Source organism: Bombus huntii, chromosome 4, assembly GCF_024542735.1.
Source record: "Bombus huntii isolate Logan2020A chromosome 4, iyBomHunt1.1, whole genome shotgun sequence".
Taxonomy (NCBI): domain Eukaryota; kingdom Metazoa; phylum Arthropoda; class Insecta; order Hymenoptera; family Apidae; genus Bombus; species Bombus huntii.
Window position 1 is genome coordinate 6542018 of NC_066241.1, and position 19589 is coordinate 6561606.

A 19589-nucleotide genomic window follows, 5' to 3' on the forward strand; every position below is an offset into this window, starting at 1 on the left:
TGATTAACGTAAAACTAATCCGGTAGCAATTTCTATCGCTATTCACCACTAACGTCACAAACTTTTATTTTAACGTACAGTTCGTGGAACTGGTTTTACGTCGAAGCGAGGAAAAAGGAACAAAACCGAAGCTGATAGATAACGAAAAGTGGTTTGAAAAATACAGAACACACGGTTACACCGGTTACGTGGCGTTCGCGATAAAAATCGTTTTAAGGAACTACATCGTTATGTAACTTCACTATCTCTAACTCGGTTCCCGAACTTACAGCCCAACACCGGATATTCACAAACCGTAAAGTACTACTGTGTTCGCCGAGTTAGACGAAACATTTCGTTATCCGATCGCATAACGAGTCTCAGACGAGGTCACTTCTGCACTGATAAATGTCAGATTTATAATATTCCAAGATAGCTGTATGTTACAGATTCCATTGATAGCAGTGAGTGAAATTTGTTGAATTTTGATATCTATGGTGAAAAAACAGATACAAGTATGAATTAGAGAAAATGATAAATTGTGCAGATACCTACCTATATGACTAATCTAAGATGGAAATTATAAGTACGAACTGTTGCTGATGACTCGTAAAAAAAATATCTAATGGCTGCTGAGTCAGCTGAATATGGTAATCGGAATGCGCTAAAACGATGATTCTTCAGCGCCACGATTGACAATTTTTGGTCGATCGGTTCGCTATAATGCTGGAGAATTCGATTCGACGCACTTATTAAATTAACTCAGATATGCCTCAGTTTTTTTTATATTTCTTTGAATAACACTATTAATGATAATAATAATAATAATAATAATAATAATAATAATAATAATAATAATAATAATAATAATAATAATAATAATAATAATAGAATACACAACATAATTATGTTTAAAGAAACATCTAAGTTTTTATTAACAAAACAGCGTGTTGGTAATAAATTTCCATGGTATTTTTCTTTTATCTCAACTAACATCTAACTTTTTATTAACGAAATAGTGTGATGGTAAAAAGCTTCCATAATATATTTCTTTTTTATCGCGATGGACATAAATAACTTTTCTTTATTCGGCGTATGAAATGTTCCATAGCAACTGTCAAACATACTGCAAGCACCGAACAAGTTGTTCGAGGAAAAAACGTACGTCCAGACATGACTAATAGACCTGGCTGAGTCGCGCATGTTGCCCCCATAAAAATAGCTACGCAACCTTTATCGTGACTCATCGTATTTAATTGTGTTATCTTGTCTCTGACCTGTGACCAAACTATAAACAAACATTTTGAAGAACAAATGGACAAGGTGAAGTTTTCCTCTTATAATCGTTTGTCTCTTTCCAGAATGGTAACCATAATGGGACATGAGGTTAAAGTTGCTTGCGACGTGTTCCATGATGTTCTATGTGCGTGAAATCGTGTAATAGTTAATGTATTTGGAAGTTAAGATATTCAATTTCAAGGTTCATAGTGACAAAAGGTCACGTATCTACTTAAATTAATCGATAAACCAAGGATTTACCTTATTAGTTGGGAGATCAACCTATTAAAGACTAATGGACCAAGAAGCAACACAATATGGTATCCCTCTTCTCGATTATTTATACTTTTTCTAGGTGTCGTGCGTGTTTCGAGGTTAAGAGTCTTTGTCTAAACAATAACCTATAATCCTCGTTCCCTATATACCCTTAAATCAGGCCCTCGGCCCGACAGAGAAACAATGCACCGCTTTTTTCTCCGGTTTCTTCCTCCGATGTTTCCTAGAAAGATAGTTGACTAGCACGTTCGTGAAATCGCGGAGATATCTTAAAATCTTTTACGTGCCGTTTCTGCAAAATTTCCAATCTGTATGATTCGAAAATCAACAAGTAGTTTACTATTTGATTACATGTATGCTTTATGGCTTAGGTAGGCTTTAGGTAACAATAACAAAATAACTCAAATTTAACACAAATGGTATTTTCAAAAGTTACACAAAATTTAAGGAACAGAACTATACGTTGGAAGATATTGATGTCATGATTGAGGATCGATCTTCAAACTTAATACGAGTGGGATTTCTAACAGATAAAAAGATACGTTAGGAATCGAATTAATAAGTTGGGAAACACTGACATCATGATTTATCGATAATAATCTTTTATCGAAGAAATTCGACTTGACGATATTGGATAAGTATTATCTCAACGGGTATAATAGTTTGACGTCACCGTCGATTGCAACGAGTAAGTGACAGACTATCGAATATCGAGCGCTATCGATACCCGATCATACCGACCGATTCAGAATTGGCGGATCATCTTATAAGTTCGAACCTTTATTCTTTTCCTCGATCTATGTTTTTCTTATCTAGTGCATGATTTTAATTGTTTGATATTGTGTACTCGTGATATTTGCGATATTTGTCGTTATGGCAAAAACGTTTATTTGGATAAAAGATAAGTGATAAGAACTGATAGAAAAAGCTCGTAAGTCACTGCTATTAAGGCGATTTTCGTTAAAACGACGGAAACGAATAGCTAAAAAATGGCAGGTTGAAACATGTTTTTTGACGAAGTATAATTTATTTCTCTTGTTATTCTTTTTTTTTTTTTTTGCTAACCTATAATACAAGGACAGTTTAAAACTAACCTTGGTTGACCAATGACATCTTTATCAAAGCAGTTAAATCGTTAACTATACGTCGATCCAAGCAACGATTTAGCGGGTTCTTCGAACGTCGCCTTAATAAATTCGCTTGACCCTTTTACCCAACTTCCACTTGCACGTGGTCAATTATAGTTCGCTATAAATCCTATTCTAAATATATATCAATATTTAAACGCTTTGGCTTTGAAAACGTTAAAGAAGTCACGCGTCGATGTTGTTTGTTTCACTTGAAATATTATATATGGCACAAATTGAAATAAAATTCTAGTAGAGAACAGGGATAAAAAGGAGTAAGTTGTAACGAACATGATATGATGCAACAGGCATTTGTTGCATATAGATATGCTAGAATATATGTAGAATAGTAAAATGTAGTAATCATCCATCAATCAATATTATACAAATTAAAATTTTTTTAAATTTCAAAACAGCAATTGGAATTTGTAAGTAATAGATGAAAACATTATCCTGAAATTACTTTGTTCTGGAATATGGTTAACTTAAGAATGTTGCAAGTGTGGATTACGAGGTAAATTATACACGAAAACCGTGTCACGTACTTGATTTATGAGAAAAAAGTATCCTCGACTCAATGTGACAGACTACCTCGCGATGCATCTGCTGCAATCCGTGCATCACCTAATAAAAGCACGAGATGTTCGCGATTTCATTTCAGTGACTCACGTTCCAGATGTCAATGACATAAAACGCAGCTTGCGCGTCTCCTGCTTTGTGTGTATTTTCAACAAAAACTAATCGAATAGGTATCGTATCATATCATTTGCAACTTTGTATCCATTTCTTACCAAACTTGTAAGTAAACAAGAAGCAAAATACTTTTCACATAAAAATACGTTACCACATGGATAAAAGTCAAATTTTGATGCAGTCTATGCACATTTTTCGAATAAAAAAAGATGCAAGGGAAGTTAACCTTAATATGAACTGTATTCCCCACTCAATTTTTGAACTATTCGTAAGTGAAGATACTTTTGTGTTATTTATGGTTTCTGTTAACTCATTAACATAGAAAAGTCAAGTGCTCTTCACTAATAAATCCAGATCTACTGGAAGTGGCCATCATCTTAACAATATTACTTTTTCAGCTATCTAAACACTGTTAGTTACTTTTATGGTTAGGCACATTTAACTCTCCAATGCGTTATAAGTTATAATACAGTTTCTAAACGTTAACAGAACCACGTATAGTATCGAAGAGTTAAATTAAACTTACGTTCCAGCTGATCAGCTTGTCACAAATGTCACACAGAGTTCATCCACGAAACTTGTCACATCACAGTTACGATCACAAGAAGCGCCAACGTCAGAACAAAGACGTCCTCTTTCGAAACTGTAGATCCGCGCGGCTCGATACGTTTAAAGCGATTCCACGGGACTTTTACTTTTATTTATCACGAACGAGAGTCCATACACGAGACTGGACTATCGGTTCGTACACCTGGATGACACCTGGAAAACTTGTTCCTCCAAAGAAAGCCACCGCCGATCTCTCAGGGTGCCTTTTGTGCTCACCTCGAACATAAAACTTATGTGGATCTTGTGTGCACACGCCACGGTGTAACACACGAAACTGCCGGCTTAAAGGAACTCTCTGTGCCGTAGAAAGAAGGTGGTGGAGGAAAAGAGGAAGACGTTTGAAGGCACAACAGAGAAGGAGAAACAGCCCATTCCCTCCGTGTGTTCCGCGTGGTCGTGTTTGTATGTGTCGATACGTGCGTATACGTACGAATGTATATGTTACGTGTGTGAACGTTTCAGTATTCGGCTGACGATGCACAAATGTTAGTGTATGAAAAAATACGTATTTTTTGGAAAATTTGTTATATTACAAAGAAATCAGAGATATTAAGTTCCCCCGTTAAACTAGAGGGCACTGCTTTTGGGTCCGTTTCGAAAGCGTGATGGAATTAGAAACGTCTCGAAAGACTCTATATGGGATTGCTAGTATGCCACGCACGTTCGAGGTTATGTATAGACGATCACGATTATTGGTCCTCTTAGGAAATACATACTACGATTGTGATCTATCCATATATAAAGCTTATCTGTCGAACATCATGACTCTTTTTCTTCCAAATCATGGAAGCATATGCAATCAAATTTTATCGAAATAGTTTGTCAAGATTATTATTAAAATATACAATTTTATTTTTCGTATTTTTAAATTAATTTTGTATTAAAAGTCGAATGATTTTTTTTGGTTATGATTAAGGAGACAAGTTTTATAAGAAAGATTTGCATAGTTTCAGAAATGTATAATTACTACTCGAACCGCTGGTCTCGACGATGTTTGTAATTAATTTAAATTACTATCTGTACGAGCGTCGTTTAAGTCACCGATCGATATCTAGCGGTTGGCGAAAAAAGGAAAAGCGAAACATAAGTACACAAATATATAGTACACAAAGAAAGCGTTTCAGGGAGTAATCTAAATGAATGGAAAGGCGCGCGCGCATTTCCTTTCGTCTCGAATAAAACGTTACTCCCTAACGACCTAAGTATACTTCCTGTATAATTAAGTGTACTCAACTTTGTTACGCTTCCGGGAATTCGTTGAACTTAGCAAATTCAATACTAGATAAATTGCTGCTTATACCGAGGCTAATTAAACAAACGCGGCAAAACGAGGTGTAAACGAAAAATATTATGAAGACTAACTTATTTCTAATTGCAGGGAACAACAGGGAAAAACAATAACGGAATGGTTGTAGTAGAGAAATATCCATAATTGAAGCAATTACAAGGTGCTATTTTAAGCCGCATGTGTCTGCACAATTGGTATCTGATTAAAATTAAACGAGATCAAGCGTGGTACAGAAGTTGCAAGTGTTTGCAACCCCTTAATGATTGCTGCAGTGGTGATCGGCCGGGGAACTGCAACTATTAGGAAGCCAAAATGTGCATCGCCCTTTCCTGCTATAATTCACTTATAGTCCACTCTTCCGCGTTTGTATACATGTACTTGATTATAAAGCCAGTTTTTCTATAATCATTTGAACATTGTTAAACATTGGACTTATTTGGCAATACGGCAATTTAGCAATATTTTTTGAAAATTGTACTTGCTTACATCGTTGCCAAATGAACGTGTAAGTATAGTCACGAAACAGACCTATATTCCAATGTCTTTATAGGAAACATCGATTAAGGACTAATGGCCAATTAAATCTCCGTTAGTTGACGATTATATTTTAAAATAATTATTTATTTATGAAGAGTATGTGACTGGCGTCGCGACCCCTCACGCTAAACCGGTATTAAGGCTGCACGCGTGCAAGCATCGTCTGCACTCGGCTTAATGTCAGCCAAGCAAGTTGGCACGAAGTACGATAAATGCCACTTTCGCCCTGGAATAACCTATAGCTCTCGGGTATCCCCTACTTTGCAATGATAATTCGCACCTTCGAATGATAAATCCTCCTATCCTTTACTCTTGATTATTTCCAAAGAGATGCATCTCCTTTGCACGAAATTATTTTAACGTTATGCAAATGTTTTCTCTCGTCAGTTTATGTTAAGAATATGTTGTTCGTCCTGTCAAGTCACGACAGTACTTTGCTTGCTAATAATTGGTGAAATAGTTAGATACACATCCATCATATTAAATTTGAAAAACTGCTTGCATCATCGTTTGTGTAATTTATTAGCTGTAAGTACTGATATACATAATATAGAATTTAATATTATGATCTCGTTGTTTACTTATAGGCACCGATCAACCCACTTCCTGTTCGTTTCAAATTGTCAGTGACTCTCGAGCCCGAAGGTACGCAGGCAAAAAGTACTTCGCAGATACCCGGCTTTCCATCATTAATCTCGTGACAAGCGTGGCCAACAGGAATCTCGTAACAAGACAAAATAACTCAATATCCGCGTTTCTCTACTTTCCTCACAACTTACAAATAATATTTTTAGAGCAATTTGAACCAGACCCTGTGGCATACTTAAAATTCATTAGTATTACACCGATGACTCATACTTGTCTACAGACAGCCTCAAAGAAGATCATGGTTCCCGTTTCAGTGCATCTAAATGCAAGGAACAAGACGATTATCATTCCACGTGTGTTCCATCTGGTCTTACGATAAATACCGCTATGCTAGTTCTGTAACCGTTAGCCAGTGTTTGAAACACTACCATGATTGACACAATTATTAATTACACTCGACGAAAAGAGTAAAAGAGTAAATACTCCTAACTATTTTCACATCTTCTTTTGACGTTTCTTTTCTTTCATCTGACGGTTGTGAGGAACGAGGCAACGAACTGAGAAGACGAACAACGTTTCAGAGTCGACGGTACGGTAAAGCCGATAAAAGAACTCTCGAGCTACGCGGCCAAGGATGAAGATGCCCGGTGCAAAAATACCGACGGCAAAACGAGGGTTGCTGTAAGCGCGAGAATTTTTCGAGAGCGTTTTCTTCTTCTTCGCGGCTAGCCCGCTACGGAAAACGAGCGGCAATAAAGTTTACAGCGCAGCCCCGTCGACTCTCGTGTATTTATAGCTGGTCATTTCCACGGAGATCCTCCCGTAATTTTCAAGTCGAACAGCTCTGCACGTCCATGATTCCCTTTTTGCTTTTTCCTCGCCTTCACTGACAGGAAGCTGATGCTTACAATTAGAGAACTCGAGGATCCACGAATACCCTACTTCTTTCATAAAACATTTCACATCTTGCATCTATAATACCGTTAGATATTAAAAATAGAATCACTGCTGTTACTGTATATATCACGCCCATGCGATCAATTAAGGAACACTGTGAACGCAATCATCGTACTTTAATTTTTGTACATTTCGACAAAATAATTTAGACAGGTGAACAAAACGGTGAGAAGTGTACCTATAAAAATAAATAATTTTTGTTGAAAAAATAATTAAATTTCAATAATGAATGATCATATTTCAATAGTAGTGGACATATTAATTCAGATATCTTGCAATCTGTCAAATTCTACATGTAATACGTAACATCGTCAGGGATGCGAGACACAAAATATAACGAGACATTTCGGCGTAGTTAATATTACAGTCGAAAATCGCGGAATGTTAGACTCTTCATATTTCATGGGCCTCAAGGTCTCTGTTGAATATGAAATTTTCAGTAGTCGGTTATTTAAATATTTGTGTGACTTATGTCGTTTTGCGTTCATAAGGGCTGTCATTGTTCGACGGTTAGTTTATTTCCATGATGCGACTTGCGTCAGAAGTCAAGACAGCCTACTGGCCCATTGATCAACGATGTCTACCTCCACGCAACGTATGTCAAGCTCATCCTAACTCTGAAATAACATCGGGGCCCACGTGGACGATGACCGTGGCCAGGGACGAAAGGGGAACACGATGCGTCTGAACAACGATGAGTTAGACACCAGTTTCGATCGGTGTCCACGAAACGTCCGCTGTAGGGAAAACTACCACCCTCCGCGAAAACACCCCTGCTAAGTGTCAGTAGCGTGCCGTCTGTTGTTCCTATTACACGAGTTTCCGTTATCCTTAAAACGTTCGTGTTAATCGAGACACCATTGTGTTAATCTTCAGAGATTGCTAGAAATTGGACACTCTCGCGTAAAATCTTCAAAGATAGAGTTAGAAATTGGATATTGGATTATCAAAAGTGATAAAAGAAGATTGACAGAAGCAAAGGGAGAAATCGATGAAGAAGTTTGGGTGATGGGACAGTTTTGATCGATCTATGAAATTTCGAATGTAAGTGTATTTGGTTGATGGATTCTCGTCATCTGGAATTGAATATGGAGTTAGCAGAAATTGATATACATAGCAATGTTTATGACGTGTTCCTGATATTAAGGAATTTCACTATTGGAATTTGGAAATTTCTACACTGGGCTGTTAATGCCTAAAGTGTGAATATCTTTTAGAACTGTTTCCTAGAAAATTATAGGAAATGTGTCCAATCTGAACGCTTACGACGTAAAAGTTGTAAAAGAAATCACCGTAATAAATGTGGCAATAAAATGCACTCTTCCCTATTGCTATAATAGTCTTCTTTCTTTCGTTGTCACATGAATTTCTAGCTAGTTAGAAAGAATCGATATTAAAAGAAAGGAGAGTCATTGGCGTTATCATTTCGGGACGTTTACTACATTTTTACGATTATCAAACTTTTAAGATTCGGACACATTTGAAGCAAATCGATCGCGTGGATCCGCGCGGAACAGTTCTACCGTCGCTCTTATTGGCTTTCACTTTCAAAATCGCAGTAAACCACTACCTTTAAGTTAATTGTTGTAAAAAGGAAAGGTGCAAAATGAAAGGTGTAAAACGAACCAAGCGGAACGTAGTCGCGAAACAACCGAGTCCCATGATCTACATAACTCTTTTTCTGGCCTTCTTAACCCGACAGAAACAGAAAAACGCGCGTTGATTAATACGATCGTAGTTTACACTTTCATTTCGTCACAGTTTCATTTATTTAAATACAGCCGTGAAAAAGAAAATATTTCGAAAAAGCGTATACTTACGTTTATGTTTAATTCACAATCACGATTCGCTTATCGATGACAGATGACTGAAGGATTTCTACGGTAGAATCGCAATTAGCGGCGAAACTTTCGCTTCAATTACGGCAACGCATGTAATTATCATCGCATATGTAAGCGAATACGTGTAATTAACCGGTTCGTTGTTGTATAAATTTTCGTACTCTTGTCGGGCAGGATTAAATTCATTCGAAAAGGCTTTCACTATTGTGAATCCCGGAAAATGAAGCATTTCACTTCTCGATCTTCTGCGATGATCCATCTTCAAATGGGTCCGATTGTTCATGATGACTCGAGATATCTCGTGAGAACGACACCGATCGCACGACTTAAAATTAATTTAAACGAGATTAAATTATACTGTATGTAGGTACTTGGCCTGAATTTATGTCCAGATCAATTTCTATTTCTCTGTATTAATTCTATTAATTACATTTTATTAATACCATTAGTTGTATTAGCGGGATTGTATCTCGTTAATTGGTAATTATGACGATGGTCATGCGTTACTTTCATACGATTGTATTTCATTAATCGTTGTTTATGACGCTCTTGAAGGTTGACGAATGGTGCTTGTGAAAAGTCCATCGCCTTCCCGAGGCGACAGTCTTCAAAAAGAAAATGCGAAGAAGGATAAAGGGAAGAGTCGCGTATCACGCGGCAATAGTCCCGCGGATCACACTACTTCCAGGGGAAATAGTCCAGGAAAGAGCAATTCTACAATTAAAGTAGTCACGAAAAGTAGCCTTCAACAGTCTCGTGGAAGCGAGTAAGTATTCGTCCTCGTTTTTATCTGATATTTTTGTTTTATCATTATTCGTTATTATTATTAGATCAGCTTTAATCGATTACCACGTAATAACGAATGTTTTTAACATTTTAGCTTTTTCTTCTCATCACGCTGTGTTATATATTATTATGCTATTATTTCATCGTTATTAAACCAGATTTAATCAATTTCAAGAGCATGTGGTTAAAGAAGAATGTTAATGGTTCTTAATATATAGCATAGCTTTTTCTTTTCGTCACATTTAAATTTAGCTCATCTATTATTATTATTATTATTATCATATATTATTACACTATTATTTTATCATTATAAGATCATCTGTAGTCGATTACGTTGTACAAATCATATCGTCACAGAAAAATATTAATGATTCTAATGAATAGTTTAGCTTCTTCTTCTTGTTACACGTTTAAGTTCAGATCATTTAGAAATGATCTGCTGAGAAAAAATAGATAAGTACGTAATTTTCACTCCTTCGGCCAATGCAAGTACCTCATGTAACTCGTATTAACACTATCTGATGGAATATTAACGCTTTTACAGCAATTTCATGTAAGTGGATACTGTAAGCAAACGTTTACGTAGAAACTATCGATCAGGCTGAACATTTCTGCGAGGAACAGACGCGTCGCACCAAACAATCGATGTGAGAATTATTTTCGTTCTCTTTTTTTCCATTAAGATACGTTCTACGTCGGTATTTCCTAACACGATGACGGTTTTGTCATCGAACAATTTACAAATATTCTATAACTCGAACATATGCAATATACATTAGAACAATATCGTCTATTCGCAGAATAAAAGAATTTGTTTCTTTATCAACTTTTAAGATAACATTCAGACAATAGGAACCAAAATGATACAATTTACTAGGAATTACTTAATGATAAGTACTGAATTGATAATTGATAACACACGAAATTCTCTTAATTTATTCAAGCTGTAAAGCACAAAACAAAAACAATGATAAGAAAAGAGATATTGACAGTAAGCCACGTGAAGAGAAGATCATACAAACCTTGACACGTTGTGAATATATTCTGTTAAAAGTGGAAAAGAAAACGGGAGAAAAAATATTGACTAATGGAAAACTACCGGTAGGAAATTATGGCGGGTGATGCTCGACGATCGCGACGACATAAGAATACAGAATTAACTTCCAATCTAGCGGAAAGCTAGAATTGAATTGATCGAGCGGCGAGTTTAACGGCTTCGGAGGAAAAACCCATAAATAAATTGCCAAGAAAATTCTGACAGTGAAATTAGAGTGTCGAATCGTTTCCTAGAAACTGTCCTCGAGATCCAGGCTAGAGATATTATAAATCGATGTGACGCGACGACGAAGCTTTCTATATCATTCGATTTAATTTTCCGTGTGAGGGGTTGCATCCTCGTGTAAATTCACCTTAATCGTTTCGTTTAGATATAACGTACGGGAATACCAACATTGATAGACACATACGTCGCAATTGCGACACATTTCGATGCCGTGTATCGATTGGGAGACCTTGCTCGACTGTCTCTTTCTGACGGTCAATATCACGACGATCGCAAAACGTGTGCCCATGGAAAGAGATCTCAGCGGTCAGACACGTGAAACGAACATTTTTCCTGCGATAGGATGATTCGTGCTACTTTATGGCGAAAAATGAATAATAGCGCAGAGGGAAAAGTCCAATAAAACAGAGAATACTAGTGTTTTATTTTTTTTTCTTTTTCTATTATATAAAAATTATGGAGAACTGAATGTACCTAATATTTTTATCTTTTCTTACGTAAGAATTATTGAGGTCTGATTGTAATGTTTGTTTCCTTAATTCTAAGAACTCTGGAGAATTAGCTGTAATTAAAACTAAAAAGTACTATTTAGAATTGTATATTAATTTATGAAAGTTGATAATAAAATCTCTAAAGCGTTGAATATGATATAATCTCAAAAACGTTGAAACACATATTACATATATCAATTGATATTATCCCAATGAAACAATTTTCAACCTTCAATCTACAAATTGGTGTTAATTCTGTATTTTCTATTCGAGCAAAGAGCTTCCGCCAAACAAAGAATCATTATCGAATGGAATCGTAAGAAGAATAACAACGAAAGTAATTAAAACGCACATACAATATTCTCAGACGATATTAATAGCAATCGATGTAACTTGGATCGCGAATCGAATCGCAAATGTGTAAATTACAAATAGATTTTAGATTCATCGTAAACTCGCCAACGTCATCAAATTCATGCGTAAATAAAAAAAAATATTCATTCTGAATCTGAACAATTAACCGAGCATTTCTACGCCCTAAAAATCGATCTGTTTCGTACAAGTTGGATCGATAAACATCTACGGGAATAATCGTTCGCGTGATTAAAGAAATAAGGCACGTGAAACATGATTTATATCAAAATAATGAAAGTGCGTTAACAAATAAAACGAACAGAAAGTACTTACCTACTGGTAACGTCCATTACAATTTTTCATAAGGTTCGTTAAAACGTTTGAAGCGATGGCAATTTGAGAAAGCTTTATCGATCGTTGCCCATCAATGTCACACGTTCGAGTGCTCGATCCACGTTTTCTACAATATATACTCCACGCTTTTAAAGTAATTGTAATTCTCGATTAAAGGTATATTAAAAGGTAATTTTTTTCTATGTCTTCGAGACAACGAATTGCTCGACGTCACACATGGAACTATAGTACGCAATAAATGTCATTGTTGCGATAGGCTCGGAATAAGAACTGCGTATTACAGTTCTCGAGGAATTATGACATACTACGCTATAGTGAAATAATAGTAAACACGTTGTTCCTGTCACAAGTGTATACATTGTCAATGACCCTTTCCACCGACCAAGGAAATGGAAAAGTTTCGCAAGTCATGCATGTCTTGTTTGTGCAACGTGCATCAATTAAACGAACGCGAAATCGCAGTTTCTGTACGAATAATTTTAGGCTTTCACGGTCGTCATACCGATGTTATCGGTTTCGTTGGAAAAATATTGTACTTGTAGTTGAAAACATTAGAACGCGAATATTCAGAATATTCTTTGAAAATGTCGCAACTTTGCAAGCTCGAATAACAAGTTTGCAAATTGAAATTTTGAAAGTTAGAGTAATCTTTGAAAATTTCAAAGCTTGATCGAATAATCTCCAAAAGTTGTAAATGTTCAATGTTGGGATAATCTTTGAAAACATTGCTGTTTCGAAAGTTTGAACGATCTTCGGACGCTGCAGTATCGTAGAAGTGTAACAATTATTCCATTCGGTGGAAGAAAAATTTCACCTTGGTAGTCGTCTAATTTAAAATTATTTTCGAATAATATTTCAAACAAATTACACCAATTTTTCATTGGAGATTTATTTAAACCACTTACGATTAATAAAGAGCGATACATCGGTATCGTACGTTATTACGTGTACGTAAGTACGATGAACAACAATCGTAAAGTATTGTTTATCCAGGCAATCAATCAAGGCTGTCGAGTTCGGTAATCAAGCCCTCGTGAATTATTGACTGAGGTCGAAACGATTTTTCAATACTACGATTAGCTCCGTGGTGCAGAAGGAAAAAAGACGAACTCGTAAACGAGCCTGGTCAATCACGCGATTTTTCCTGACGGTTTCAGTTAGACCAATTGATTGAACTTCCTCAATTATTTAGCCGCCATGATAGCAGGTCAATCACGAATTGCCAGATGGGTTACTCCTGTTGAAGCGTTCGATCATGATCGAGAACGACTTTACGCTTCTACAGAAAACTAATAGGCTTTCTACACCGTTTGAAAATCGTTATCGTTTGTCTGCTTGTTTCGATTCCAGGACTGGTAGTATCGAGAGACTGGTAGACGGTGATAAGAGAGTGATCGCCACCAAGAATTGGCTTCCAGAGAACAACATAAATGTCGTTGTCAGGTAAGAACACCTAGTATTATTTCATTGATCAATTAACTCAGATACGTTTATTAAACTTGCATGGGATGATTGCAAGTGTAATATTAAATTTACATAATTTTCCTGGTTAATCGATCATTTTATAGAGTACGTCCGCTTAATAGCAAGGAAATTAAAGCCGGCGACGATATGGCCGTACAATTTCCCGGAGATGGACAGATATACGTAAGTATATCGCTTATTATGTCCTCTGATTAATTTGAAGAAATGTTGCGAGCTCGGATAATTCGTCGATTATTCGATATCATTTTTCCTTCTCTTGCTAGCCCCCTCGCGTTTAATTAAAAATATCTAAACGAAATTATCGTGAATCACATGGACTTTTATCGTTTAACCTTGCACAGTGCGACGGATTTCCAAGCAGCGGGGACAAGAAGGGCAAATTATTTTCGTACAACGTGGTGTTCGAGCCCACGGCCACTCAGGAGGACATCTTGCAATTCTCTGGTGTGAAAAAGCTTATTGAAATGGCGGTAGAAGGATTCAGCTGCACCGCGTTTTGCTACGGGCAAACCGGAAGCGGAAAAACTCACACCCTCACAGGGCCTCCAGAAATGGTTAGCGAAGAAGATTCCTTTGTCAACTTTTTACCTACTCTTCAGATAGAAATTCATCGAGTACGGTTTTCCGTCAGAATTTCCGTCAGAAAAAAACCGAGTTTCCAGAAACACTCGCCAAGAAGCGTAAGAATAGCAAAAGGCGATTACGAATAATGTATTAAAATAGTTGATCGAGTTGAAGTGAAGGCCGTGTATGAATGTAACAGAAAGGTTAATGTTGTTCGACGTGCGTAGATAAGATAATGACGGTATATCTAAACGATACTCGTTTACCGCTCGAACAATGTTATACGTGATCGCAAAAACAAACAAATTATCAATAAAAGTGTTCGAATTATTAAACGTGGCGCTTTACACTACTTCTAGCATTTGTATACTTGCTATTTCCAAATTTCAGTGGTGTAAAAATCTTCGGTTGGTTAACTTTTTATTTTACAAATTAATTCAATATATAATGTTACATAGGAGAATTGAATTAAAAGATGGAATCTTTTTTTAAGATTTAATGATAGTTAATTAAGCTTTGTTATTATTAATCGCCTAAATTTTACGATGAAAGTAAAATCACGCAAAGAAGTGCTTTTTGTCAAATTACAAGAATCATCAATGAATGTTTTTCTCTTAAGCAGTTCGAAAGGATGAACCCTTACTCGGAGCAACACGGCCTGGTCTTCCGGTCTTTCGTCTACCTGTTTAAGTTGTTGCAAGAACGACAAGATTGTAATTTCGTGTTAAAAGCTTCCTTTCTGGAGATCTACAACGAAAAGGTCAGTGGATATCACTTTCAGTGGAAAGAGAGAAGAGCTTCGTCACCGATTTACAAGGCATCGTTTACCTTTGAACCGCAGGTAATAGATCTGTTAAATCCTGGTACGTCGAGGAAACCCCTAATGGTACGATGGAGCAAAAAGACACGGGGCTTTTTCGTTGAGAACCTTTTCACTGTCGAGTGCGAGGAACTTGATGATCTTCTGGCGGTTCTCGAAGAAGGTAGTCGTGTTATTGATCTTCACTCTTTGCACCCCCGATAGATGTACTTTAAACCCCTTTACCATCCCTTACACACAGCACGTGTTTCATTGTGAAAATATCAAACGCGATAAATCCGATTAAAAAATATAGTAAAATTCACAGATTTATTTAAGAAGATAGAAAATCCATAAATATCTAAATTCGTTGACATTACTTTAAAAAAATTTCCAAATGTTAGAAAAGCGTATTTATAGTAATATGATTTTTCAGGCATGAGAAATAGAAAAGTTGGTTCACACAATATGAACGACTATTCCAGTAGAAGTCACAGTATTCTCACTGTCAGCATCACGTCTGAACAACAGGTGAGTATCCAAATTATCGTACGATAAAGACAAATTTTATACAAATATTACTATCGACAGATGGATAACAGCGTGTTTATATCGAGACAAGGGAAAATTAACTTCGTCGATCTGGCTGGAAGTGAGATGACGAAGAAAACGCAAAGCGAAGGGAAGACTCTGGAGGAAGCGAATAATATTAATAAAAGTCTCATGGTTCTAGGTACGATTATCAAAAAGTTATAAGAAAAAATACAACACAAATTAAGCAGAATTTTGTCGAATGTTCAATACCAAATTAATCGAACCTCGTTTAATATTACGATGAAACTTTACGTTATCAAATATGCGCAAGGATCGTAAAAATCGATTCCGATGAACAAAAGAGCGCAGACTTCACCCGCAACATCGACTTCTATGTGACGATCGATAAACGAACGTGATAGCGCGAATTGCATGGAAACGACTTTACGTTACAGAAAAGTTTCTCCAACTTCTTTTGAGATTGACACTTTTTACTTTAAAGGTTACTGCATAGCCTCTTTGAGCGATGGAAAACGCAAGGGTGGTCACATTCCGTATCGAGACAGCAAACTGACTAAGCTTCTAGCCGACAGTTTGGCAGGAAATGGCGTTACATTAATGGTAAATCAAATTATTCTAACAAGGACAACTTAATAATTATACACTCAATCGGTATAACTGATTGGATGGTTTAATTGAATTTTAGATCGCCTGTATTTCGCCAGCCAAGTCGAACGCGAGCGAAACATTGAATACGTTGAGGTACGCGGCGAGGGTGAAGAAGATTCGAACGAAACCTATCGTAGTAATGGTGAGTGAGGTATATTAATTGTAAATTATAAGTATATAGAAAACATGAAATACAAATAGAATTTGCTTTTATATAGGATGCTCGAGAAGCTCTGATTCTCAGTTTAAAACGAGAAGTAGGAGCTCTTCAGACGGAAAACGAACATCTGCGCGCGGCTCTTCATTTAAGTGGTGATGCATCGAATATAGTTCGTAGCGAATCCAAAAGTAAGTATCAAATGTCAATTAATAAGAAAGATTTAATACAATAGTGAGTTTAATAAAAAGATTTAATTGAAAATTTAGTAACAACGATTTAATATAATTAAAACTAGAAAGGCAAAATTATAAAATTTCTCCTTAAATAACCTTTTATAGCTGAAAGAAGAGTGCCATTGACACCTCCGGTGGTGGATTTGAATAAACTATCCGAAATGGAACGACCCGAATTAAGTCAACTTATCCACGCGTATATCACCGAGAACGAAGCTCTCCGTCGAGAAAATGCAGAATTATATGCTACGAGGGAGCAAGTGATACGGGACCAAGAACTCGTATGCAGAGAAAACGAAAGGTTACTGAAGAAACTCGAGGACGTTAATTCGTAAGTACAACAGGATTTTAAGACGACCTCGACATACGATTAATCCGGTAGATTTTATTACTGTAGAGTGTGTTGCCGGTCGCCAATTATACCTGCCAGACCAACCTATTCGGCGGAAATGTTGAACGATAGCAATAACGAGGACGCACCCGGCGCTACCAATGTTTGGACCAACCCTAACGTCGAACCTACGCCTCTTTCGAGTGTATGTCGAAATCTTTTAAACTTTCCTTTCTCTATCATAGTATTCGCTGTATCTACTTAATTACGTTAATTATTTTTCAGTACTTTACATAGCAAAGTAATGTTTAAAAGATATAACAGAAATTTAAATTTGTAGGATATGATCCGGAATGGATTATACAGATCCGTTAGTAGTATGCCAGAGAAGATTCAGAAAGAACTAGACAAACGTAGAATCGTAGGGAGTTATAATAACATAGCAGAAGCATACAAAGACAAGAGTCATCATCGTCGACACAATTCATGGGACAACGGGAACGGGACGACGAGAATGAGTCCGGATCAAGCTATATCACCGATAGACATTAATCAGTAAGTAGCACTAAATAAATCATCATAATACTAGAGCCAATACGATATTCAAATCAATAAGCCTTAGTCTCCTATCAAAGCCAATTGCAATGCAAATCGACATTGGAATTCGCTTCAAATGTATTCCAATTAATTATATCTTTTTTAAATAAATCAAGAAATAATTACCACATTGTGGACTAGAAGTTTTGCTGTATATCCTATCAAAATTGATCTCTTTAATGATAAAATAATTATCCTGTGACATTTACTAAAATATATTACACGCATATAAGTATAATTAAAATAATGAAATTAAATAGCTATAATTATTTCAATAAAAAGAAACATTGATTTTGCTGATAGAAATTATTAAGCTGCGAATGTGAATGCATCTGTAAAGGATTTAAAAGTCAAAAGTATACTAAATGCACATAAAAATATATAAAATATCCAGATTTCATTTTTTTAACTATATTCACAAAAATATAAATTTGCATAAATATCCGCAGACGCATATTTTTAGTAATTAAAAAATTAAAAAGTCTGAAACCCGCCATATTTTTATGGTATGATTCTAGTGGTAATCTCTAGTCACATAAAATAAAATTTTCCAAAATTTTGCTCAAGTTCACTCAGAAACTTACCAAGACTTTAGTCTACAATGTGTTATGGTGCCTGATATAATCAGTACCATTCTACCTACTAATTGAAGGGACGCATGGTAACAGGTACAAAAAACCGAGCATGCGTCGCACCTCGACAGTCCCTGAAGAACGAAGACCATCGGAGACGAACGATCTCCTGGGCGAACCGGTTCAACCAACCGACCATTCGTACAACGAATCCCCAGACTCGATACTCAGCGGTCCTCTGGAGATGGCGAACTCAACGCCGGACACAGCTGAGTCAGAAGCGCCAACAGCGCCATTTCCGGCGGTATCACACATCTCGTCCCCGTTCGGCACTCCGGAACCCGAAGACCATTCGATAAGGACACCAAGAAAATCCAAAGAGAAAGAGGACGAAACTTCAGGAAGAGCTTTTGGAAGTCCAATTCCTATTGACGAGGATAAACCACTTTGAACACTCGAGTCAACAAGCACGATAGTCTGATGTACTTTAATCGTGATAACCTTGACTTGGTCAAAGCCATTGAGTCGACTGTAAAGATAAGAAAATGAATTAGGAAGAGTGCACATGAAAATTAGTCGATAATAAAGAGTTTTTTGGATGATTAGAAAAAATTATTTTGGATCGATAATTAAAGTTTAATGACGAAAGTATGCATTAATGTTGGTAAATTTAAAAAAAAGGTAAGCTGAACATCTGTTTTGGTAACGACACAGAAATATCGTGTTTTCAAAGTGACGAAAATATGTAGTACGCGTAGTCCAAGTTTTATTTACGTGTGGTAAAAGTATATATGTACATAATTATGTGTGAACTTAGACGTGAATATCTACATAAAAGTCAGTATTTTTCCGTGATAATGACAAAATAACTCAGGTTGATATAAATTACTGAATTCTACCTCTGAATAATATAAAATGACATATCCTGTAACTCCTGTAATGATAAAGGTGTTGACCAAATTACGTACAATAAAGCATTTGATTGTTTTACGAGATTTTGTTCTTTATTACCTGACCATTCGTAGAACTGGACAGTTTCATTGAATTGTATACTTCTTTTTTAAACTGGATTGTTCTAGAAATTATAACTCGGCTATTGAATATCGATAAAAATAACATGTCTAATAAAAAAGAGCATTGTGAGCGAATAAAAACTAGGACGATTGTTAAGAAAATTATGTTTGTCTCCCCGATAAAAAATATCT

General features: G+C 36.2%; 2 protein-coding genes and 1 long non-coding RNA gene across 11 annotated transcripts in view; 1 reads left to right on the plus strand and 2 right to left on the minus strand.

Annotated features, from left to right (window-relative positions):
- LOC126864742 (unconventional myosin IC) overlaps window positions 1-12687 on the minus strand; it is a 34833-nt gene extending 22146 nt beyond the window's left edge. The window contains exon 1 of one of the 3 annotated variants that reach the window (XM_050616386.1): window positions 12420-12687. In XM_050616386.1, the coding sequence (XP_050472343.1) occupies window positions 12420-12436 (17 nt within the window). In that variant the 5' untranslated portion in view covers window positions 12437-12687. Of the gene's footprint in view, window positions 1-3879; window positions 6858-12419 lie in introns of those variants that run through there. The other 2 variants (XM_050616388.1, XM_050616389.1) reach the window with 2 other exon arrangements.
- LOC126864764 (uncharacterized) lies at window positions 885-3873 on the minus strand. Of its 2 annotated transcripts, XR_007689327.1 has the most exons (3): window positions 1885-3873; window positions 1519-1825; window positions 885-1398 (listed from the first exon to the last, which is right to left on the minus strand). It is a non-coding gene; the product is annotated as an uncharacterized LOC126864764 (long non-coding RNA). The 2 variants fall into 2 exon arrangements; XR_007689326.1 differs by having other exon boundaries at window positions 1519-3873.
- Window positions 8076-19377, plus strand: LOC126864749 (kinesin-like protein KIF12). 6 transcript variants are annotated; one of them, XM_050616417.1, is made up of 16 exons: window positions 8076-8376; window positions 9729-9939; window positions 13791-13883; window positions 14009-14087; window positions 14267-14479; window positions 15109-15249; window positions 15331-15472; window positions 15725-15819; window positions 15880-16021; window positions 16325-16443; window positions 16529-16633; window positions 16710-16839; window positions 16990-17215; window positions 17267-17420; window positions 17556-17770; window positions 18481-19377. In XM_050616417.1, the coding sequence occupies exons 2-16, from the start codon at window positions 9737-9739 to the stop codon at window positions 18833-18835; spliced, it is 2412 nt and encodes an 803-aa protein (XP_050472374.1). In that variant the 5' UTR covers window positions 8076-8376; window positions 9729-9736; the 3' UTR covers window positions 18836-19377. The 6 variants fall into 6 exon arrangements, with proteins under 6 accessions (XP_050472374.1, XP_050472378.1, XP_050472375.1 ...); XM_050616421.1 differs by having other exon boundaries at window positions 8078-8376; window positions 17315-17420; XM_050616418.1 differs by having other exon boundaries at window positions 8088-8376; window positions 15112-15249.
- The last annotated feature ends 212 nt before the right edge of the window (window positions 19378-19589 follow it).